The sequence below is a fragment of the Podarcis tiliguerta genome (assembly GCF_965153285.1).
Source record: "Podarcis tiliguerta genome assembly, chromosome: 2".
NCBI classification, from domain to species: domain Eukaryota; kingdom Metazoa; phylum Chordata; class Lepidosauria; order Squamata; family Lacertidae; genus Podarcis; species Podarcis tiliguerta.
Window position 1 is genome coordinate 79,737,229 of NC_139535.1, and position 25,622 is coordinate 79,762,850.

Genomic DNA, 25,622 nt, shown 5'->3' on the forward strand with positions numbered 1-25,622 from the left:
GGCAACGGGAGTCATCTCATTGATATAATCTGCCATCTATGTTTGTATGTGTTTTGCAGTGAGCACGACTGTTGACACACTCCGAGGGCAAATCGTGGTTTGGCTGTTGGCTCAAAGCTTTCAACTCCTGAACTCCCTCCACCACTCTTGCACACTCCAGCTCCCTCCTCCACTTCTTGTTTTGAGCAAACCATATTTTGCTGTTACCTCCAAATTGGACAAGCAATGGTTTGCACAAACTGTAGTTTGCTTCCAAACTAGAATCGAAAATCAGTTTTACATTGTTTGAACAATGGGTTTCCTTGCACAGGAAATGAATGATGGAATCAGAGCATGAGAAGGCAGTATGTGAGCTAAAGGCTCAAATATGATGACCACATCTGAACTGGTCTATTCATGACTGGCCCAAGTACCAAAGGCACACTAGCAAAAGAAAGCACATTCTTAAATTATTGATTTCCAATGACTGCACATGCAAAATGTGTATATCCTCAGATGAACCCCACTGCGGTTTGCATTATGCAGGTCAGCCCCTTCTCTGTGTGCCTATGTGGGATGAAGTGAGGACATCTGCAGAAAGGAGCTTGATCTTTAATTTGATTGCCCCGAGACTACGGAATAGCATTCCTGATAAGGTTCAGGGTTTTCCCCTGTCTCTTCATCTTCAAAAGGGGGAGTAAAGCTCACTTGTTTGAAGCAGCTTTCCGCCACTGAGTTTTAATAATATCATGTTGATAGTATGAATTTTATACAGCCTTGCTGAGGGTATGTGTGCCGTATTTATTTATATTTTTTGTTTTGTGATTTTACTGTTGTCATCTTTATTGTAAGCTGACTCAAGCTCTGGAGAGGCAGATATAAATGTTTTTAACAAATAAGAGGTAGTGTCATCTTTGTAGTCATATTCTACATCTCCCTCACCAGACTCTACGGATGTATAAAAATCCATATTTGTCTTCATGAATGAATATGTGAATGCAGGGCTCTTTTCTTCACCTCCTTCTTAAATAATAATAATAATAATAATAATAATGTGCATTTTACCCACTTATTCTATCCATCCATCCATATTCTATCCATCCATCCATATTTGGCAAATGGTGAATTGTTCAAATAGAATCCTATTATGATTCCATTCTCCATTTGATGATGGTACTAACTATCCAAACCACTGTCGCTGGATACTGTAATGAAGCTACAAGCAGCTGTGACAAGTTGCCTCCATGATCCAGCTCTGAGGATGACAAGTGGAGCAGACAGGGAAAGCTACAAAGACTTTTGTTTGAATAGGAAATGAGATGGCATTTTAAAGTATTTCACATAGCAAGAACCGTCCTCCAACAGCTCCATTAAAATTGTGTCCTTCTCCCTGAACGTCCTTCATTCGCAAAATGAGGCCAATTGTTACATTATCTACCCTATGCTATGGACGATATGTTATCCCTACACAACAAGCAAACCTGCTACCAATCCTAAAAATGATTAATCACTCAAAATTCAGCATGTTATGAATCCCGAGTAATCCTCTCTAACTTTATTGAGGCAGTGAGAAAGGGGCAGTCTCCTAAACGTACTTCATATTAACACACGTCTTCCCCTTACACAGGGCTAGAATAATCTCAGGAAACCTGTCCTTTAGAATTTGAAATATTTATTCAGTCCCATGCAGGAGCATCACCTAAAACATTGGTGTAAATTGTTAAAACAAAGAGCTTATTGTGTTTAGGAATTCGTAATATTTTATTCCACTCCTCAGTATCCTCTGAATAGCCTGAACAGAAGGAGAGTAAATGTCTAAGGCAATGACCTTCAGGCCCACCATTAATTTCCACATTCCCCCCCCCCCATCAATTCCTTCACTATTTTTCTCTATCTGTCTGCATCCCTTCTTTTTTTCTTATCCTACTCCACACAAGCAACAGTGGTAGCAATACTAGCAACTCACCTTCAGTCAGGGTGTGATCTAGCTGTGAGTCATGACTCACATGTCCATAGTGGGGCATTTTTATAGGGACATAAGGAATAGTGAACAGTTGTCCAAGAGGACAGTGGGATAGCTCAGTTGGTAAGAGCATGAGACTCTTAATCTCAGGGCTCTGGGTTTGAGCCCCATGTTGGGGAAAAAAGATTCCTACAGTGCAGGTGTTTGAACCAGATGACTCTTGTGTTCCCAACTCTATGTTTGTAAGACTTTTTTTTCCTGATGAGGTTACTATTAGGGAACTACATCAATACCTACCAACTATGCTAACAGCAGCAAGGAAGGCTAGCTTAGCATGAAGGGGGCATGTAAATATCAGAGTTGTGGGAAACTACGGTACTTACAACGGTGGTGGTGACATTAAGGAAGTGGGAAGATCATCCACTCCTCAGAATTTAACTTAGCACCATTCCTTTCCTTTTAAATCTGACATTAAAATAGCTCTGGAAAATCCTCCTCAGTTCAGCTGAGTCAAGAAGGAGCTATATGAAACTGTGGGAATGCACAGCGCAGTTGGAAAGGGAACTGAATCCTGGGATAACAGCCTTTGTGGCAATTAGAGAGAGTCCCAATAGTTGGATAGAGGATGAGGGAAAGTTGACAGGCTTCTCTGCAGGTATTCCCACCCCCCCCTCCAGTTCATATATGTTGAACTTTAGGGGCACTGTCCCCAAAAACAGACCTCACTAGTTTGAACCATATAAAAATTTGCAATAGAATCAACTTCTACTAATTGTCTCTGCTAGAAATGGTGAAGGAATCTTCTGCCCACAGAGTAGTACAGATGTTTAGTGCTAACCATGAACAACAGTAGAACAATCTGGAACAGAATTAGTATTAGGAACGTTTCTTGAAAACCTAATATATTAAATACAGTATATTCAAAAATATAGCATATAGTACAAAAAAGAATAGAAGCACTCAAACATATTATTTCAAACCATAAGTGATTTTGGAGACACTTCCTATCACATACCTAAATCTCTACCTTCAAAATTTCCTTTTGCATATTTTCACCATGAACATAAATTAATTTATATCAATCTTAATATTTCTATATTTTCCTTGACTGATCACTATACATTCTCTTTGGGTATGCATTCATTTCTGCATAACTACACAAACCTATATATACACATGTTCATACACATACACACTGCTTAAGCAAATACTGTATATATATGTGTATACACACACACATACACACAAACACACACAAATATAGATATACATATACATATATGCAGTGCTATTTTTCTAGAAAAAGAGGTGCTGGAACTCACCATGAGCACCTCCCTTGTTCTCTTATAATAGCAATAGCGCCCACCTGAGAGGTGCTGGAACTGAGTTCCGGCGAGTTCCGGCTGAAAAAAAGCCCTGCATATAAATACTCACACTCAAACACACACTAAACGGTATCCCACTTACTTGTTCCATCAGTACAAGGATTTGAACTTGAGCAGTGAAACTCTCTCCTCAGTCTCCTCCACCCCCATGCCTCCTAAAATTGCTTTTGGGATTTCCCAGTCCTCTGGACTCTGGAGGATATCTGGGCAGGGGCGAGACATACGTAGGGAAAGGAGAGGGGAAGTTTTCTAAACAAGTGTAAATCCGTGCACTAATGGAACAAGTTAGTTGGATCTTGCCTACTATTTACATATATATGCACATCATGTATATCCGCATACTCATGAATGTATACACAACTCACAATCAACAAGTTTTATCTTGGATTTTAATTTTAAGACAGTTGGTGAGTTCTTTTCAATTATTCATAAATTTGAATGGGATAATTCAAAACAACATAAAACCATTTTCAGATTGTGGGAGTAACCAACTCTACCCTAAAATGATCAATTTTTCTCAAAGCTATATTTTCTCTTTTGTCTTTATAAAGTGAGTCAATTTTGCCATTAAAGTAAAATCCCCGCATTTTTCAAGCCATTCATTTGTTGTTGGGATCGTTTGCATTCTCCACTTACTGGAATATTATAATTTCACTGCTGCCAACAAATATGAGATGACTTCCTTTTGTTTATTCGTTACCGTAATGTCTATGATTATTTTTGAGGTTATGATCAGATTCAGCATTTTTTTTCCTTTTCTTTTTGCTTGCCACAGTGATGGTTCCACAACCCTTTGGCAAATGTAATGAGCCCCAACCATCCTCTCAATCCTGGAGCAGCAGAGAGGGGTGGCAATTGTCCCCACTGTTGCACAGTGATCCTAGCTAAAGGATAAATCAATAATAATAAATAATAATAACAATATAATAATAAATGATTGTTTGGGAGATAGAGGGGGTGGCGAGAGAGAGCTTCTTTGGCCACTGCATTACTGAAGACAGCAAAGGGCCAAACCAGGAAGTCCCTTTCTAGCTCCGAACATTGAACTGGGGATGGAGGCAGAGAAGAGCCCCGACCTCAAGTCAGGGTTTAGGGCCTAGGAGAGGGGCAGCATCTTGACAACCACAGGTTTTGACCTAGCCTCCAAGGACATCCAAAAATAGTGAGCCCCAGGTTGTAGTATGGTTGATGGATCATTCTTTGGGCTTAGTCAAGTTTCAGAGCAGCCTGAATAATTGTAGGTTAGTCCACCCCAGGCTTTTATTTATTTATTTATTGTTTACCGACCTTCATCCATATATCTTAGGGCTGTTCACAACATGGACATACTGGGTATACTGGACAAGCAAAATACAGAACATCCTTTGAAGGACTAGGGAGTGCTTTGGCCACCTCCTCATATGGGATCTGAGATGGCAATTTCCCCAGACTTTTGAGAGCTTCAAGCCTTGGTGTCCCCAGAGCACAGACCCACAACATGCATCTGGAAAGGTTTCTTGTATTCTCTTGTATTCTCAAAAATGTCATGTATGTCACCATATTTAAAATAAAAAACATTTATTTATAAGGTATATATCCTTCCCTTGATCACAAGCAGCTCACATTCAAAGGAAAGAAAAAGAAAAGCATACAATAAACTCATTCAATAAAACAGCAAAACCATATCAAATCTCAATGGCTTAATCTGCTTCCTATAACAATACCAACAGTGGCACCACAGTAGCATGTGGTGGGGAAGAACCACAGAACTGCCCTCCCAACACCCGCAACATAGCTGCTTACCTGGGCATGGCTGGGCTGGAGATGCAATGAGCCAGGGCCCCTTGGGTGCATCAGCTGGGAGTGCTGAACTTGCAGCAGCACTTGCCCCGGTGCATTCATGCAGCCCAGATTCCACAACCATCTATTTAAGAAGCAGCAATATCGGCATCGATGGCAGCTCTAGTCCACCACAAATGTTGCTTCTGACTACCAAGCAGCTCAATAACCCTGATCTCCACCAAAGGCCAAGGAAGAGCTCAGCTGTTAATCCCAGCCACACCTTGGTGGGAAAAAGTTTTCAACAGCTATGGTATTCCCACTGAGAAGACCCTATCTCAAGCTAAAGCTTCAATAGGTGATAGAACAAGAAGGAATGCCTCTCATTGTAAAACTCAGGCAAGGCAAGGCAAGACCAAGAGAGCTGCTCCTTCAGCTAACTGGGTCCTAACTTGTTCAGGAAACCACAATAAAGTCTTGAACTGGTGGCATACAGGTGGCATACAGGCAGCCAACATCAACTCTTCAGAAGTGGTGTTATATGGGTTAGAGCAACTGTATGAGTAAACATCCTGGAAGACACATATTGCGTATTCAAGGACAGCCCCACCTAGAATGCATTACAGTAATCTAATCTGGACATCTATGTACAGTGAGCTATACTGGACTGCTGCCTTCAGTACAGAGTGTTAATCAGCACTCTTTGTTTGGACCCGGAGGCACATGATCATGTGTCCACATAAAAAGGTGAGGTGGAAGAATATTAGACACCCCACCCCACATATATATATACTACTGGGCATACACACACGTACTCCTGTGATGGTTGTTCTCAGAGGCACTGCAAGAAAAACAAACTATATTTACATGAGGTATACCCCCCATGAATATATCATTTGTGCACTGGGTAAACATGCCTACTGATGTGCACAAAGACAGAAAGATTAATAAGCAGAGCATGCTGTACATGTGGATGCATAAAAGTGCAAATGCCCATTGAGATCTAGCCACAAATGAATCGCTTCTACCAAAGTCCTATAGTGCACCATCTGAATCTGAGACCAGAAGATCTGCTTGCCGAGCTGCTTGCCTGCCAAAGTGTCAGGGAACCTCCTTCAGCATCCCTGCTCCCTCCCTGCCTTTTCACCATTCTGGCTGTGCATGCAGGCTGAGACTCTTTTAGCATTCAGGGCATGTCTGGAAAGCTCCTTTAAGTAATAGTGCTGGGAGGACTCCCTAATCAAGAAGCAAATGCCGCCTGGCATACTAATGAATTGCGTACTGCTACGGATGCAGTGGGCAAAGAGTGGCAGCAATTTCCTAGCCATTCTGGATGAATGTGTGAAGGTAGCCTCACGGAGTGTGGGGCATTCAAGTATATCACCCCCCCCCCCACCTGCATTCTGATATAGTCCTGCGAGAGCAATACTGTGCAGATTTCCAGAACATGCAAATCAGCACCTTGGTGCCAGAGGTCAGCCCTAGAACACGTGAAGCAGGACATTAATTTGCGCTGCTACCTCCTGCTCATCAGAAACAGCCTTCCGTTTTTTCTCTTCAAAGCCCAATGAATAAATCTAGAATGCTTGTGCTACAAAACACCCAGCAATTGGTCTTTTGGGTTCTGTGAATCAGCCTCTGTGCGGTCTCTTTGGTCACAGCCTTAAAACACATCCACCAACCTGTATACAAGCTGAGAGCCTATTTAAAGAGATGCGGGGAAGCACCAAGTGCTGAGATGACGACCCGTGTTTTCTATTACTAGCTACCAGGGAAATACGTAGAGGAAATAGAGGATAGCTGATGCTCTTGGCAGCCGCCACACATCCCTTGTGCAACATCTAGCTTGGCCCTTAACCTTCTCATTCCGCTCAAAGAACGCAGCAAGATTAAATATACTGCATTGTTTTTCACCTCCAGGCACTCCTCTTTAGCATGTTGCATCAGTCACAGCTCCCTTCCATCTTAGCTTGAGAATCCTCAGCAGCACTGAATGGAGACACAATGAGGGCAACAAACAGCCACCCGCCACTCTCCAAAAAACACGGAGCAGGGGTGGGAGAAGCAGTGGCCCTTCAGGTGCTCCCATCATCTACGCCTACTGGCTGTGCAGGCTGGAGCTGATGAGAGTTGGAGTCCAACAGCACCTTCCTCACTCCTGACAAATAGGAAATGTAACTGATCTCCTCTGCACGAAGAAGCCACACTGGCTTTGGAAATATGGGAAGCAGAGCCACCCCCAGGGAACTTGACAAACCTAAACCCTCTAGTTGATGACTGTGTCCTCAAGAACCCAAGTACTAACATGAAGAGGTCTGACATGGCTTCACACCTATGTGTGAACAGTCCAAACTACAAAGTCACTGTCAAAGGCGCTTTCCAGCCAAGGAATGCACACAGCAGAGAGATAACTCTTTGTTGTCAGATAACACAGTCACTTCAACTGCTCTGGAATCCTACACACACCAATCTGACAACTAGGCAGCTATTCCCAGGTCCAAACTCTATGGAGTAGTTGCAGCAACTGGGGACCAGTCCCCCCCCCCCCAGTTTATGTACCTTCTCCCAAAGGGCTGTACACATGGAGATGGAGACTACGCCTGCGTGGAAGTGCTTCTGCTTTTCCCGCTTCAATTCTCTTCTGGTTCTGGGAGACGGTGGTGCAGGGGAGGGTGGGCAAAGCACCTTGCTCCACCTGCCTCTTCCTCCAGCTCTGAAGCTTCCCCTGCCTCTGATTGTTGCCTCCTGGCTCGTACAGGTCCCCACAGACCACTGCCCCCTCTTCCACAAGTCAGACTCCAGCCCCCTTCCCCTGATGCACACTTGCCCGTGTCCTGCCAGTCCCTGACAGGCACTATCCCTGTGGAGAAACAACACTGTAAACCAAACTGCACGGCTAAACATGAGTTACTGGAATCACAACAGCACTCCCCCCGCCCCAATCCCAGGAACTGCTACTATATTATTTGCTGTGAAGCCTACAGTGATGTTCCTCTGCTTATGTGTATCCCCAGGAACTGTTCAGGGTGTTCCTTGTGGACAGAAGGTCCTGTGTGAAGCGGACCAGAGAGTAATCCATAGGAACGATGCAAGGACAATTTTTCTTTGGACAACAGGCTCAGTGGGTGCAATCCACAGAAAGCTAGAAATACTTAGGTGTCCAAAAGGTGCACATGAATCAGCACTTATTTCAAACCATTTAAACCACTGCAATTCTAGAACCAGTGCCGGATTTATGTATAAGCTAAATGAGCTATAGCTTAGGGCCCCACTCTCTTGGGGGCCCCCAAAAAAATTAAAGGAAAAAAACTGGATGTATATTTCCAAAATATAAGATAAAAAACAAATAAAATAAAACCTACATACAGCAACAGTGTTTTGTGTTGTGTAGGCTCCTTTGATGTATGTAATGGGCCTCACCTGCTATATAAAGGGCCCTATTACCTTCAGTAGCTTAGGGCCTCATCACACCTAAATCCGGCCCTGTCTAGAACCCATGGGTATGCCGCCAGAAACAGTGGATGTAGTGATCAAAGTGCCTAAAAAGACAAGTAAACCAGAACAGCAGTGGCATCATCCAAGTAGGAGCACTGACTTCTTCAGATTTTTCTTAGAGATATACTCTCTAAACTAAAATGGCTTCTGAAAACCTTGCTTCCAAGTACTCTATGAATTACTGTTCCTAGGGAAATACAAAGAAGGAAGGAGAGAAAGCAATCTCAGGACAGCAATTCCATGTAATGGGAGCTTCACTTGAATGTTAGCTCTCAGGGGTTTGTGGGATTCTCATTTCTCTTTGTTATAGCGCTTTTCATTGTAAAAAGTGACCTCTCTCTCTCTCTCTCTCATTCATATATACTGTATTTTTCGCCCTATAACACGCACCAGACCATAACACGCACGTAGTTTTTAGAGGAGGAAAACAAGAAAAAAAATATTCTAAACGAAATAGTGGATATATGATTTTTGTGGTTCATGCTGTGGCCACAGACATGTGATCTGACAGTGAGTTTGGAGTAGCCCAATGCAAAAATCATGAGGATCCATGTGGATCCATGCTTTGTAACCACGGAGGAGTGAAGGAAGGGGAACCATGGATCCTCTGCTCACGACTGCAGCAGATCCCCCCCCCCCCGCCACCTGCAGGCATTCGCTCCATAACACGCACAGACATTTCCCCTTACTTTCTGGGGGGGGGGGAAGTGAGTGTTATGGTGCAAAAAATACGGTATATCCTCTCAACAACTTTGTGAATTGGGCAAGGTTGTGAGTTAGTGGCTCAGCTTCATAGATGAGGCGGGATTTGAACCTGGGCTTCCCTTAGTCAAATTCAAAGCTGCCTTGAAACAGAGGCACCAGACAAAGAGAGGAAAAGTTTTCATGCTTTGTTCAAAGATGACAGAAGCCACCAGACCGGGCAAATAATGGGAATTTATCAGCGCTACAATCCCCCTTCAATCAGTCTCAAAGAAATATAAACCACCATAACAAGACACCTGTTGAAACTGCAGGAGTAAAACACATCAGCTACATACATTGAAGCATCAGAGAAGTGCACAGAAGCTGCAAGGCATGGTGGAGCAAACCTGCAAATAGCCCAGCACTCTCTCCATGGACTTCACTCTGCTGACTAGATGCTCTTCTCATATCCAAGAATGCACAACAAATGAGAGCCTCTGTGGGTGTTGTGAACACTCCACCACCAATAAACATCTTTGTTTCGGGAGGAAAAAGCTTTTGTTCCCATCAGAGGAATTGTGAGCAGGTTGGGAAGCAGCAGGGAACAAGCACTGCAAACTAGAAAAGTATGAGAGCACACAGCATTGCAGGCAGGATGTACCTGCTACACAAAAGACCCAGAAATTCGTGCTCTTGGGCCAGCCTTAAAGCTGCGGTGACCAAAAACATGATGGTGTCCAAAAATTATGTATCTCTATTAGCCCACACATCTGCTAACAAGGGAGAACCAGCAGAAGTTAGTGGCAAAGATGAGCAACAGCCCAAACCTTCCATTTGGAATTCTAATGGTAAAGGTATGGTATATGCAACATTTTAAGAGCAGTGGTGGTGGGAAGTTTGAAAGCACCCCACAGCATGCAGGACAAATATACCATTTTTGATGATAAGTCAAAATAATTTTTTTTTAAAAAAGATTCTGCAAATTTTCAGCAAGGCGAAGTGTGAATTGGTAGGAAATTGCATTGAACAGTAGAAAGGCAGGGGTTATAAATGTGTAGAACAAACAAATAATAAACAAAGGAAATAAAAGCCACCTTCAGAAGGCACCTATTGGCTAGAATTCATGATATTACCAACACATTCCTTCCATCTCTACAATAATTGTTTTCAATATGAAATGTCTGCATTTTTTATATAAAAAAAGAAGAATGATTGTATATCACTACAAGCATATCTATGAGGCTTAGGTTCTTTAAGATGCATAACTTGGCTGTAGCATGATTTAGAGAGACAGGACTGATGGCTAAATCAGCATTCAACTTGCATCTCAAAACTGGAATCCAAGCCAGAAGACCTTATGCCAAGCCTTCCCCTGTTCTAACTAGACTTCCCTCTCCTTGCATGTCAGAGAACAGAATCTGAGAATTCAAACTCCCTTCTTGACTCTTGACACTGTCCAATGTCCGCTAGACAGAAGTGCCTCTGCCAGACTGAAATTAAACAAGAACTGATAACAATTTAAAAACCAGCTACTTACCCTGTGAGAACCACCACAAAGTCCATCACATTCCAGCCGTTCCTTAGGTAGGAGCCTTTATGGAAAGCAAATCCTAAGGCAATAATTTTAATTCCAGCCTCAAAACAAAATATTCCAATGAAGTATGGTTCTGTGTCATCCTAAGGAGAGATTCACAAGGGAAAATTTTTATATGTTAAATTTTTATTCCACTCTTCCTCCAATTAGCTCAGGGAAACCAATATGGTCCTCTTCCCCATTTTATCATCACTACAATAATGTGAGGCAGGATTGGGTTCAAAGATAAAATGACAAGTTCTGAAGGAGTTACATAGTGAGGAGGGAACTTTGGTCTCTTGGATCTTAATTTAATTCTAGGAACATTTTTCTCTTTCCCAACATATCTATTAATACCAATTATTATTAGAGTACAAAAATCATTGCTGCCTTTTATCAGGGTATCCAATAAGAGCCAGGCTCCTAAGACCTTATCAATGCATCTGAGGAAAATATGCGTAGGATTAGGTATGACACCAACTTTAAATCCAAATTATGGAGAGGCTGCTAATGAGCCACCACTCCCAATTTTCATTCAATCACATGCATGAACAATATTTTATGAAAACAAGTCCAGTGAAAGCTTTGTTTGGGTCAATCTGTTAGGGTCCAGACTTAGACGGTTTGAGCAATACTGAGAAAGAGAACTCTCAACCCAGAGGAATATCCCTAGTTCCCATGTCAGCTGCTGCGGTAAACAGGAAAAGAAAGAAAATGTATGGTGGCACTATTCTAGGGGCAGAAGTAATGTTAAAGGGAGCATGAGCCTGCTACTGAAAACAGAAATTGAGTGTGGAGCTCCCGTCTCTCCCTCTGTGCCCCCTGTGACCTGACCGTATGATGTATGTTTCCCCACTAGCATTCCACATAGAATTGCCAACCGGTTGTGGGGGAGGGGGGTGTCTGCTTGGTTTTCTTACTCTCTTGAATGATACCAGATAAGCAAGGGGCAAGGGAACCCGCCTGGCAGTTTTTAGTTTAATAGCTGGATGTGTTAGGTAAATAGGCAGCACCCAACACCTGGACCCACTAGATGAGGCAGAAACTCATCCTAGGCCCTGGCTCCACTGCTACATTCTAACCATGCACCAGAATTTCTGAGTTGGCAACCTGAGCTCCACATCACTGGGTAATGCCGGCAGGGAAACACAAAACGTAACACTGTCAAGGCACAGGTTAAGTTTATTGTGCCTTACGGAAAGGGAGAAGGAACTTGACACAGGACTCTAATTTTTGACATTATTATAATGCTCCGTTAACTCTGCCATAACAACATTTAAAAGGGAGAGGCTGCTACTCACCAGTCGTTCTGACATTGGCGTCTTGTCTCCATCAGGCAGATGCTGCTCCAGAGCAAGAACAATGCAGTTTGCTATGATGGTTGCTAAAATCATGTATTCAAAAGGAGTGAGGCACAGTTAAGGAAAGTATTGCATATGACTGGATCTTCTAGGTTCAGAAAAACAAAGAACCCCACTCCTCAAGTAAATGTGGTCTACCCACCTTGGATCAGATATATATGAAGGATGTTTAGAATGTTCTTTAGTCTGCAATGTGTAGAAGAGAATGGCTTCGAAGTGGAATAAAATCTGTGTTCCAGTCAATGCCATTCTTTGTACTTTCTATGTTTCAAATGAAAACACAAATTTAAGCACTAAGGTCAAAAATATACTTCCTTGAGCCCCTGTCAGGGGAGAAAGTGGGATATAAACAAATAATAAGGTGGTTTGAAATCACTGGATACAACAAAGGACAAATATCGACTAATCACCAGTGCAATTTTCCTGAGTGCAGCTACAAATCAACATCATCATTTGATTAATGCCAATAGAGATAATTTCTAGAGCACCTCAACTTCCTGGGTAGAGCACAGTGACAACTCTTCACCTTCACCAAAATACAATCAATGCTGTCCTTTCTGAAAATTCTGACATCTACTCCAAAATCCGCCAAGGTTTTTCAGTGAATGCCAGTTGCAGGCCATGCAGAGATTAACATTGTGTATTCACATTAACAGAACAGAGGCCAGAAACAGAGGCTAGAAAAAGAAAGCAGCCCTACAGTCTGTCCCTTACTATGCCCTGTTTTATCATTTACCCATTACACAAGCTTCTTCATATAATACTTTATCTTGCAGTAACCTTTTAAACTCCTCCTTTCTTTTGTGTTCAGAACATTAATTTATACCAATATTTAGAGCTGATAGGGATATATTGAATTCTGAATGATAAAAAGCATATTATCTGGAGTAATTTACTCCATGAGTCAAGCAACCATGTGTACAAGTGTAATGGTGTTACGTTTGGATCTAATTCACTTAAATAGGAACAGGAGTGCCTGGCTGTACAATTTCCTTGATGCTCCATCTCCTCGCTCTGTGTGTTTATGAGCATCTATTAAAGAAATGCATAGATATCTCAAAAGTAAGAGCTCCCAATTAAAAGCCATGAAGATAAGAGGGCTTCGGTGACTTGCAGTTGGCTATCCTCACAGTTACATGGAGTGTGAATTTTGCAGTTGTGAGTCTAGATTATTCATACTTGACTTGAATCCTCTTTAAACATCGTTTAGAGGAATATTAGGAGGGTCAGTGACGCTGTCACTGTTTCACAGAGGAGCCAAGCCATTGGCCCTGTGCCATTCAAGAGCTCTGCAGCAAGAGAGCTGGAAACAGAACTCCCAGACTCCTGCTTTTGCTGTGAGTAAAGAGCTCCTGTCTTAGCTTTTGCAGATACAGATCAGGATTTTCTTGAGAGCCAGCTGTGTGCAGATGTTTAATCTGTGCATATTTGAACTCAATAACAAACAAAATGGAATGAGAAGCATCCACTCATCCTTGGAGCCGCACCAAATCACAGCTCTATTGTGCATTGCTCACCATGTGCCCACTGGGCATGCATCTCTAGTTCACAGGGCTGGCCCAATATATTTTTCTGACTGAAGTGAAGGACAAGATGCCCACCCTTTCAACAGGTTCCTTCAGCACTTGCAGAGAGACAGCATCCTTCACACCACACCTGAGGACAGCAGGATAACTTAGGAGAAACAGGGCAGGTTGCAGGATACATAGCTCTGTCCTCCAATGCCTTGTAGTTGTTCACTCTACTTAATAGTAAGACAGACTTTATAGTCTTAGCTAAGACACACTGGTGAACACACAGCAAACATGTCTGCCAAGTACACTGGCATCTTCATGCAGGGTTGGGAGAGCCCCCTTTGAAACCCTAGAGAGGCATGCCTGAGTACTGAGCTAGACAGAATAATGATTTGTCTTGGTATAAGGCGGATTCCTATGTTCCTATGTGAGTGGCTGGCCTGCAGCTGGAGCACTTTGTGCCCTTTTCTTGTGGCCATTTTCATTTCTTCCACATGCTCGTGGCAATATATTACCTGGAATTTGTTTTTGTTGTGTGCATGGGTTTCCCGGTTCATGTACATGGTAGTGGAGATTTGCTAGATGGGAAGCAGGTACAATTATGTGGCATATACCATCTCTCATCCTCCAACAATAGGCTCCTCATTGGCTTACCTGTGTGAAGTGGTTGATTCTTGCACCCACTGTTTCTCCTGCTGAGGTGAGGCTCCATGTGGGAGCTTCAGGGCAGGGAATCTATAGGAAATCTGGAAACACACCTGCCAGGAAGCATCTGCTCATCTTTCTCCATGGAGACCTGATGCTCAGGACCTGACACACAAGCCCAGTTATATAGGAAGTGTTGCATGAACCACTCGAGCACCTTTGTGGAGGTGTAATGATGGGAAAGGTAGCTGCACTAAGTGCTAACTGATCACTACCAGGACTGCGCCAAAAGCATCTATTAGGGAAAGCAGGAGAGTCAATTGTTCCACTTGTGTTTCAGACCACAAGTGATTATTCTTCAGGAGCATGAGCAACTAAATCTCTGGTTATTATGGAATATAAACAGGACGCACAGTAAAAGCTCTTAATAAATGCCTCACCCAAAGAAATCTTTCCCAAATCTGTAAACACACACACAGCTTATTATTTGTAATCAGCACCTACTGAAAAAAATGCTGACCTTGGGCACAAGAGCACAAAGGTGTGGCTCTATTTATGGGTCTTATTTAGTCTTTGACAGGGTAGGATCTTACTGACAGACTTAGAAATGCTTAAATGGGTGGTCTGAACACCTCACACATTCTTAAACCGACATTGGCCAATTTAACACTAAACCGTTTGGAATTTAACACAGTTCATTCCCTTCTAGGATTTAAAATACTAGATCTTGGAATTTCAGACAATCCTCTCTTAATTTTTTCCCAAAGGTGTTTTTGAAAGGTTTTCCAAGATGCTGATTAATCTGCATCAAGTGACCAAATTATCATGAATTCCATAAGAAACGAAAGTTTGAATTATTGGAGGAAATGGAGGGAAAACCAAAACTGTAACAGCAGTCATTAACAGCCGTCAAAAGCTTTACCACCCCTATCAGCCAATCACCCATTCCCACCACCCTTCTGAGCAATACCCCTCCCCACCCTCTCACTATATATAAGGGTCTGGTGACTTCTGTTTCAGTGTATCTGAAGAAGTGTGCATGCACACGAAAGCTCATACCAATAACAAACTTAGCTGGTCTCTAAGGTGCTACTGGAAGGAATTTTTAAATTTTGTTTCGACTACGGCAGACCAACATGGCTACCTACCTGTAACTATATCTATTCTAGAAACTGGTGTTAGGCTCTAGGACTTCAGCCTGCCAGATCTAGGTGTAGCTTACACACACACACACACCGCTTGGAGAAGAGTGCCTCTGATTATGGGATCATCTAGACCATCCCTATTTTTTATGAGATTCGACCACATACTGGCAAATTCAGGCTGCGTAATTATAGTTGTTTTAAAAAGAAAGAAACAGGAAAATATAAAGGAATGTGTGGGCTACCCCTTGATGTGATTCAACATCATCTAATCTCCCCAGAAACAAATCAGAAAGAATGCTTATTAAATAGCCAGTGCTGCCTCATCTCCCTGCAAATGAGCAAATCAGGATGAATTCTCAACAAACAGGTCATCCGGAAGCACCCTTTGTATAGAGATCCCAACTTTCAAGAGACACCAGAACCAGCTGCTACACATACAAGGCACAGCTTCCATAGCAAGGGGCTGGAATGCAAACAGATCTGCATCTGAGCCCTTTCTTGAACATATCCCCATACTTGAGCCAGGAACTGAAACCTCTGCTGATGTTCCGGACAGAGACTGCCTCCCTCCTCGTCCTCCAGTCAGAGTTCAAGCCCCTGATGTCTGCCCCCCCCCCCATGCTCCTTGCTTTGCTCCTGCAAACCAATGCGCCTCCTCCCTTCCCTCTCCCTGCTGGATCACTACGACTCGGCGCTGAAAGGGTCAAAAGGAAAAGAGCTCGCAGCTCGCAGCAGCCAGCGAACGAGCTTGCTTTAAAAAGTGGAGCAGCGGAGGCAGGCGCTGAAACGTGCCGCTGGGACCGGCCCAGTTCTTGGGGTGGGTAGGTGGGCAGGAGGATCTGAGACTGCAGTGCGCGCCGCCTGCCTCGCAGCAGCACAGCACCGTCAGCTGCTGAGCCACGGAGCCCGCTGCAGGCCCTTCCTGCCCATTGATTGGCTTGCGCGGAAAGATGCCTGAATCAGCGGATCCGGTGGAGGAGAGAGATGCGGGGGGAGGAGGGAGAGTGAGCCGGGGACGCGAGGGGAAGGCGAGGCGAGAACACCAGCCAGCTCCTTGAGCGGAAAAAGAGGGCGAGGAGGAGGAGGCCTCTGGAAAAAGGCAGCTCAGCTCCACGAGCTCGCAGGCGCGCCAAGCCAGGCTCCGTGGTTTCTGAGCCCCGAGGGCGACTCCATGATCCAGAGCCAGGATCAAAAAGGGGCGAGGGGGGAGGGGGTGGATAGCTTGGGTTCCTGCCCAAGTACACAAGATGCAGTTTCCTTCCTATGACCATCCAACGACCATATGTTCCAGGTCTGCATTTATAAGATCTCCACCACTGCCCCCTCTTTTAAAATTAAGGAATAAATACCACCCAGTTTTGTACTGATGTTGATGACACACTTGGCTATTCTCGGGTTAAGAACTGAATTCATTTTGGAGGTCTGTTATTAACCTGAAGCACCACTTTAGCTAATGGGGCCTCCTGCTGCTGCTGCTGCGCAGTAACCTGAAGCCTATGTAACCCGAGGTACCACTGTACACTGAAATAAAAGGGAGGGAGGAATCCATCCTTTCCTACATTTGGGCATGATTCTTCAAGTGTGCTAGGTGGTAACTAATCAGTCCTGGATTTATGGCGAGCCAAGCGAGTGCAAACAACAACTACTACTACAGTGGTACCTCGGGTTACAGACGCTTCAGGTTACAGACTCCGCTAACCCAGAAATAGTACCTCGGGTTAAGAACTTTGCTTCAGGATGAGAACAGAAATCGTGTGGCGGTGGCGCAGCGGCAGCGGGACGCCCCATTAGCTAAAGTGGTACCTCAGGTTAAGAACAGTTTCAGGTTAAGAACGGACCTCCAGAACGAATTAAGTTCTTAACCTGAGGTACCACTGTATATTGATACAGGTGCCTACTGAGAAGATCTATTTTTTAAAAAGCAAGTATACCAAAAGGAATTATTGTGAAAATAAGAAATATTTAGGTGGGGGTGCCAAATTTTGTCCCTAGCTCAGGGTGCCATATTACCAAAATCCAACCCTGAACTAATTCACATAATATGCGCAACAATATACTTCACTTTTATGTCCCCACTCTTTTTTCTTCAGTTGATTCTTGAAACTCCAGGCATCCTCCTCTGCTTCTCACACATATTTCTAGTTCTCAAATATGGTAAGTCTGGGGATGTTCACATTACTGCTTACTCTGCATCCAGTGCATGCCCAGTATTCATTTTTGAAGCCACATTCATAAGATGTGAGCCACACTCCATCTCGATCCTGTAGTTTCTTGACAATATATTGCTGTGTCCCTCCCTTAAACTTGCTTCAATCTGAATAGAGCAGTAGATGAGGAGTCAATGGAAGTGTGAACACAATCTAACAGCTGTTGCAAATACACAAGTGATAGCATAAAAGCAGAGGTTTCCAACCTTTTTGAGTCCAAGGCTCCCTTGACCAACTACATTATTTCTGTGGCACCTCTGTGGGACTCAGGAGCCCAGATATGTCACCCCTTGCCTGCAGAGCCGGCAGCCCCTCACCCCTCCCTTGTGGAGGGTTCCCTCAGCCTCCTCTTCTCTTTCCTCTCCTTGGGAGTCCTCCAGGCATCGCCACAGCCACCCCCGGTCTCTGAGCCACCTCAGCTCCTGGCAACCAGCACCCCCTGGCCAGCCCTAGAGGCACCATTTGCCTGGGTAGCTTTTAGCCAGGGCTGCTGCAACAAACAGCTGTGCAAGCTTTTGGGAGGCAGAGGAGAGATGGAAGGAAAGAGGGATGGAGGCCAGTGTTGCCTGCAGTACCCCTGACCATCATTCAGGGCACCCCAGGGTGCCACGGCACACACTGGCATAAGGAATAAGTTCTAGGTTTGTGTGTTTTGCAGGGGCAAGGAAACCCAAAATGCCATGCACATCAGGTGGCAACATCCACAACCCCTCTCGGATATGAACAGCACCGTGCAAATGCAGCCTGGACTGCAGCTGGGGTGGGGGAAGATCTCGCTGCATTTCAAGCCACTAAAGTGAACAGAAACTATGCCTGGACTGTTCACTTCAGAGTCTGGGGGTGGGGGACTCACACAACTGAATGTTTCACCACACAAAACTGTGTGTTCCACATGGAAAACTAGCAGGTCAGGACACTGACAAAAGCATCTTTTGTTTCTAAGTGTGTGATTTAGAAAGGGTTCTCCAAAATGAGAAGGCAATGGGCCATTGCCACTCTTCCCTTCCCCAGGATCTGATGCCAATAAATGATTACTTCCCGCTCCCTTGCCAAACTGGGTACAGAACTCCGGAGCCTTTTCCTTCAAGCTCTGAAACTCTGTGTATAAACAATCCTGCATCTTGCAAAAACAACCACCACCCTTAGCTTCCTCAGTCACTTCAACCAGCCATCTTTATACAGTGATTATCATCTGAAACACCCACACCTACACATAAACACATGAAGTAAACTATCTGTACCTAACCTTTTGACACAAAGGGATTTTCTTTGAATTATGACAGAGAAATAACCAGGACGTCCATCTTGGAGGAACACCGTGCCTCTAGGCCTGAATCCTTTACACATCATGTTTCTAGATATATGTCTAATATGGAAATCTTTAATGCAGCAAACTTGTGCTTGTTATAACAGTGGCACACTTGCCATGGAGCCACAACTGCATGCTGTTGAGGCAAACCAGTTTTTGTCTTTTGTGTGTAAAAGTGCCCTAGGAGTAAAAGATAGCCTCTGAATCAACCATCCAATCTATGGACACAGATAAACTAGCTTTGGCAGAGGACATTATCTAGAAACCATCAGCATAGGTAGTGCTGTCTCTGTGGCCTATTAAGTGACGCCGGCACAGGGTTTTACCATGCCATGGCAGACCTGCTTTTTAGCAATTCTTCCCCACCCCCACCCCACCCTGCCCTGCACATTTATGTTTCAACACTAAACCACTAAATTGGGTGTGCAAGAAACTGTAGAGCAGGCCTGCCCTAACTGGATTACAATAGGGAGTTTTTGTGCCCAGGTCCAGAAGGCAGCAAGGCTGTTCATTAGAGCAGGGTGGGACCAATTCATAAAAAAAACCTGCTTCTTTCTCTTTCTACTTGTGGAAGAAAAAACCCATTCCTGGCCAAACAAGAAAAGAAAGGAAAGGAAGCAACAGCAGCAGCCTAGTCTCTGTTCCCACAGGCAGCAGAGTCGAGAAATGGCTGTGTAGCAAGGGCAGTTCCTTGGTGCCGAACCTATTTTCAGCACGCTGGCCAGCTCCTCACCAAGGCAGTCACCTCTGCTCAAACTGCGACCTTGCAAGAAAGAGTTTGCATGGTCTCTCTTAGCTTTGCATGGCAGTGTTTGTAGGCCAAACCACCAGGATGACACTTGACTCTGGGCTGGGAGCTACACCACAGAAAAAGAGCTTCAGTTACAGCTAGAGAAAAAATGGCTGGGCAGAAGACAGATCTGAGGACCCATGTTGGTGAGCAGATATATAAGGACCCCTCCTCACAATGAAACCCCCCCCCCCACTATGGGTTAAAAGTCTGCAAATAGGGCCCTGTCTTGTTTGCATGTTGCAATTTGCAACAAACTATTGCAGCACACAAATGGCAGATATTTTGATTTAATTTAAAACCATTGGGAAGTTATTATTAATCATTTATATAGCTCTTCTAGCAAACACTGCTTTGGTCTTATCTGATTCATCTCTGCAACAACCCTGTGAAGCTGGCTATTGCTATTCTCATTTTACAAATGTTGGATGGAAGTAGTATGATAACATTTAAACACAAATCAAGCCATATTGATCTGAGATTTAAATCCATACCTCCCATGTACAAGTTTAAAAAAAAAAATACATTTTACTAGGTCAAGCTGACTGCATCTCTATGCTGATGGATGGAGTGCTAAGAGTATGAGCTGTCAACTATGAAGTTCTTAGCTCAAATCTCACTGCAGCCATAAATTCACAAAGGGGCTGCAGGCAAAAGGCTATTTTTCAATGCCCCCTCCAGCATACACAATAACATTGGCCTACCTTACTGAGTTGTTGTAAGGAGTACTAAAAGACTGCATGTGAACTCTGAGCCCACTCAATGGATAAGGAAATGTTAATTATATAATTACAGCAATCCAATGGCATTCAGTGGTGTGTGCACAACTAGGAAAGTCAAAGAGGGTAGAACCCTGGATACACTTCTAAAGAACAAGCTTAAGAATGCCAGCATGTCATTCTAATACACATGTGTACGATATGCAAAGGTACCATTACCCCATACTTCCCAGCTGGAACTGTAATGGAATTTCTGCAGCTGTGTATTCCCTACATACATAGGAACAAATGCAAACGGCACCACTGAGCAAAGAACCTGCACATTTCTGTTGTTACATTAGACAGAAGATCACACACTCTTTCTGTGAGGCTCTCACACGATTGCAAAGCACAAGATCACAATATTAGAGCTAATTCACATATCACTTTGTTCTAGATTTGAAATCAACTCATGGCTTTGCATATTCAGAAAAGGAAAGGGAAACCCTGCAAAATGCCGCAGAAATCCCACCCAGGAGTGTATCAATGTACTGTAGAATACACATGATGATCTATGTGTTAACACTTCACATCCCCGCCCCCAAGACTTCTGCTTCTGCAAATCCTCAGTGGCAAAGTACCATGTAAATTGGCCCACAGTTTGAGTTGCAACAGATTCCATGCATATACATCATCATTACCTAAGTTAAGTTCCCCTAAGACCCGTAAAACAAAACAAATTCCAAAAAGATGCTCAAGCAGCAGGAACAAAAGCTAATTCAACAATATTCAGTTCACTGGGAGGAAGAGATCGAAGTTAGCAGCAAGTTGTACTGTTGCAGATGCTGGCACAGAATAATTTTATTATCACCAGTCTGACAAGATACCTTAGAAATCTGCCCTTCCCATATAATGGGCAACACTTGTATATCATTCTTGGCATGCCAATATAGCTATTATTCAGACTGAAATTAGACTCTCTTCCTGTGTGTGCCCTGTAGCTCTGCAACCTGGCTATTTAACCCTTTGAAGCACTTAACATTATAGTCACTTTGCTGAGGAACCCCATTCCCCTTTCTCAAAGCCCCAATTATCCTTCATCCCTGGCAGAGTAGTGGGAACATTCACCCCGCCTGTAAGTTTTATCATTTAAAAAATAAACTCCAATATTTTATGTCTCCAGCAAGGAGAAGCTTTTCCTTTTGCAAACTGTATCGATTTAATCCTAGAGGCAACTGGCAGCGGTCCCAGGAGCTTAATCAATATAGCAGGACCCTACAGCATCTCGCTGCAAAACAGCTCCCTCTCCCTCTCTCCTTTCCCCCCCTCCCCTCTCTCTGAAATGCTGCTCAGTCTGAGCCCATGTCTTTAAAAGACTGTGGAGAAGAGGGTCACATTGTTACATGAGCAAATAGGCTCTGAATCCCAGTTGGCACAAACCAAGTGGCACAAGGAAGATGCTGAAGGCGAATCTGACAAATTCATGGAGATGTGTCTATCAGCGGCTATTAGCCATGATGCCTAAAAAGAGCCTCCACATTCAGAGGCAGCAGATCTGCAAACACTACATGTTGTCGAGCAATGGGTGGGACACAATGCTTGTTTGGGCAGTGATGGAAGCAGAATGCTGGATTACTTATGACATGGGCCTTTAGTTTGATCCAGCAAGTCAATTCCTACACTGTTATTATTTCTTTATTTTTAGACCACCCTTCATTAAAAACCACAGGGCGGTTTACAATACACATAACATCAAAACATGAAACACAACCTCAAAATACAACAGTAAACTACAACCATATTAAAGGCAAAGCATGATTTGGTTCAAAAATCACAACACAGCTGCATTCTAGGGCACAGTCTAAGGTGCAGACCAACATATTCAGTTACAAAAAATAAATAAATTATAGACTGCCCCACATATAAAATATCAGGACGGTATATAACGAAATTTGCAAAAAGCATAAAATCCCGCAAAAACAATGCATACCAGTATGTTCCAAAGTGAAGAGACACGTTTTTAACTGCTGATGGGAGCTCAGAATGAAAAGTGCCAAGAGGAGCTCAAGGGTCAGGGGGACTCCTGAGGTGTGGTGCCCTGTCCTGGGACATAGGTGGGACCATGAGCAGAGTCTCCTCTGCAGATCTCAAAGCCCAAGACAAAAGATGATACACTGAGAGGCGATCCTTCAAGCCACTGGAATTCAATCTTTCTCTTTTGTTAGGGCTTGCACATCAACATCAAAACCTTGAACCGAGCCTGGAAGCACATAGACAGCCAGTTCAAAACTCAGGCACATCTCATCCTCTGTGGGATTTGGATGAGTTTCAAAAAATGGGGAACAAGAAGCCAGAAATGGGAATACATTATTTATCACTGGCATGCTTGGGCCGCAGACTCCACGTAAAACATAAAATGAGGATTAAATCAGCTACCACTGAAATGGGCAGCAGGCTTCTAGGACGTAGCTTAATTCATAGGTGTATATTTCTACCCCACTGAAATGAGGCTTTAAAGAAGCATTCTGTTGCAGCCAATATAATAGGTTCCAAAGTGGACTTGGGTGTGCTACCCACAAAAGTTTATCTGGTTAGCAAAAGTGCTCACAGGACCCAAAACATTTTTGTCACCGCTCTACACAAAAGTATGGGGAGTAGGAATACCAGTAGCTGTTGGAGAAGTAATTCAGAGGAAGCATCATTCAGTTCAGACTGCCTTTAAAACCCAAGGTTGCTGGAAGCTGGAAAAGAAACCACAGACAATGGGATATTCCATTACTGCGGTTTCATAATAGACTTCCTCTGTAGAATGTATTGTTATTACTGCTGGTAGACCAATGATTATTTGTCCCACTCCGGAGCAATGTTGGGGTGTAAGTCTGACTAAAGCCAAGTGAGTTTCAAAACATGGACCTTCACACTAACCACAAGCCTGTTTCCCATCTGAAGCCTCAACTAATAGTTCTTCGCTACTGTCTGCCCTCTCTCCCCCTCCCACCATTCACAGAGGAAAGCAGAGAGCTGAAATGTGCAGTGCTAGCGCCACATCTTCCCTTTTCCTCTCTCTGCACAGATCCTGCTGAAATGGAAGTTTTAGGCCCCCTGACAGCAATTGGGCAGGGGTTCAGTTTCCTGCACAAGAACCGCTTTCAGAGAGGGACAGCAGCCAAGAATGTGGTGGTTCTGTGATCTGCACTAGAGGCTTCAGAAACAGGAGCACTTTTTAGGGGCTATCTGTTTCCATAAATCCTACACATGTGTATGTCAACCTTCCTAAAAGGACAGAGCAGCCCTACTGACTTTTAGAAAAGAAAGAATCCACATCTTGATCACATGGAAGCCAGACAACCTGGCTATAGCACTGTCCATGCCAACCTTGCTTTTCAAGGCAACGGGGCTTAGCGCCATCTTATCCAGACCAGACCACACACCCTCTGTTTTGTCATTTCCACCCCATCATTTGAGGGCAAGCCCTCAGAAGATGGCTTGTAATAAAAATACTAAAAGCAATGCAACATTAGAATAAATAACATGCAGTAAAAACAGCATCAGACAAAATTATATACAGGGCCCAGCCATAAAATCAATAAAAGCTCAAGTAGCAACACAGCCTAGGAATTTCACCATACCACATGCCTCTGATTTTCCCAAAAACAAACCCCCAGGGTTGCTGCTTTCCCCATCTATTCAGTCCACACTCCCTCCCTTTACGTCTCAACATCAGAGGCAGATCTCAGTAGTCCTTACTTGAGGCAGAAAATGGATTAGTTGCTTATGAGGCTACCCTTACAAAATGAAAAACACCAGTTCTGTAAAGTGACTAGGCCTTGCCACAGGCTTTTAGGCAGATACTGAGTAAAAAGCAAGGAGCACTTCTGGTTTCCTCCAGCCATCCTAACCTTCCAAAGCAATGGAAGCAATACTCGGAAGCCCTACTCACTCTGGGGCTTGGAAGTTTGGCAGTGGGAAAGATGGGGCGAGTGGGTATGGGTAAAGCAACTGGGAAACAAATTGCTCAACCCCTGCAACCTAGCACATGCTCCGTCTCTTAGCATGCGGTGGCTCCCAAAGCTCAGGTGGTGAGCAGGTCACCTGAGATCGAGATGCTGGCAGTAATGCCTCTAAAACCCTTTTCCTAATCCCTATATGTGAGGTGTGGCTATGCCACTGTGGCACAGCATACCTTCCCTGGGACTGTTTATCACAAGCCTGTTCACAACTGGGACAATTTTGCACACACATATGAAGAGAACCACCCAAAAAGTAATTTCTTGCTTCACTCTGATCCTGCAGTTTTGAGCCTTTCTGGTCAAGCAAAACCAGAGGGGCAGCCAGCTCTTCACACACATTATTCAGCACATGAGCAAGCAGGATTGGGAACATGGCAGACAGGCTGTTCCAGCCAAGGCATTACTGCAATTGTATGGCTCCGGGCAGAAGGCTGGCTCAGCAATGATTACAGCAGCGCAGCTCCAAACAGCAGAGCACTTGTCAGAAGAAAGCGGAATGATACTCTCCAAGCCCCCTGGAGTCCCTGCTTCCCAGATTAAGCATGGGGTGCCCTAAACAACAACCTTCGTGTTACACCTTGGTTTTTCTGTCTTGTGGCCCTCTGCTTCCATATTCTCTAGCTGCCCCTCTCAGGATAAGAAAGGACAGCAGCTACTTTCTTATGCCACATTGCTGTTAAAATCCAGCATATCCTTAAGGGATGCTCAAGAATGATTTTTGGTCAAGAGTGGTGCCACCTGTGACCATTTTGAATGTTGAATTGAAAGTGGAAGAAAAACATTTAAAAGACTTGCCCCATGTTAAGTTTTACGTTAAAAGCTCAGATGCAGGAAATGCAAAAGTCAAGTTAAACTACACTTTTGAAAACAACCAAGGTACCCTGAGTGCAAGAGAAAACTCTGGGATCAGGGCATCAGTTCTTGTGTCCAGAGGGAAGAAAGCTTCACATTGCATTGTGATATTCTGGGACTGTAAAGCTTGGGTTTTTCATCCCAACACCCTTGGCCATTACCTGCTATCATCTTGCATGTCATCTTTGAAACCCGCAAGCAGGTCTGATCCCATTTCATGTGCAACAAAGAGAGATATGCAGAGCAGTAATATA

The 25,622-nt window shown here is 43.9% G+C and overlaps 1 protein-coding gene across 12 annotated transcripts in view; it reads right to left on the bottom strand.

Moving 5' to 3' along the window:
• CACNA1A (calcium voltage-gated channel subunit alpha1 A) overlaps positions 1-25,622 on the bottom strand; it is a 253,359-nt gene that overhangs the window by 147,564 nt on the left and 80,173 nt on the right. For all 12 annotated transcript variants that reach the window (XM_083430670.1, XM_083430668.1, XM_083430665.1 and 9 more), the window contains 2 exons: positions 12,139-12,244; positions 10,802-10,941 (listed from right to left, as the gene is read on the bottom strand). In XM_083430670.1, the coding sequence (XP_083286796.1) occupies positions 10,802-10,941; positions 12,139-12,244 (246 nt within the window). The remainder of the gene's footprint in view (positions 1-10,801; positions 10,942-12,138; positions 12,245-25,622) is intronic.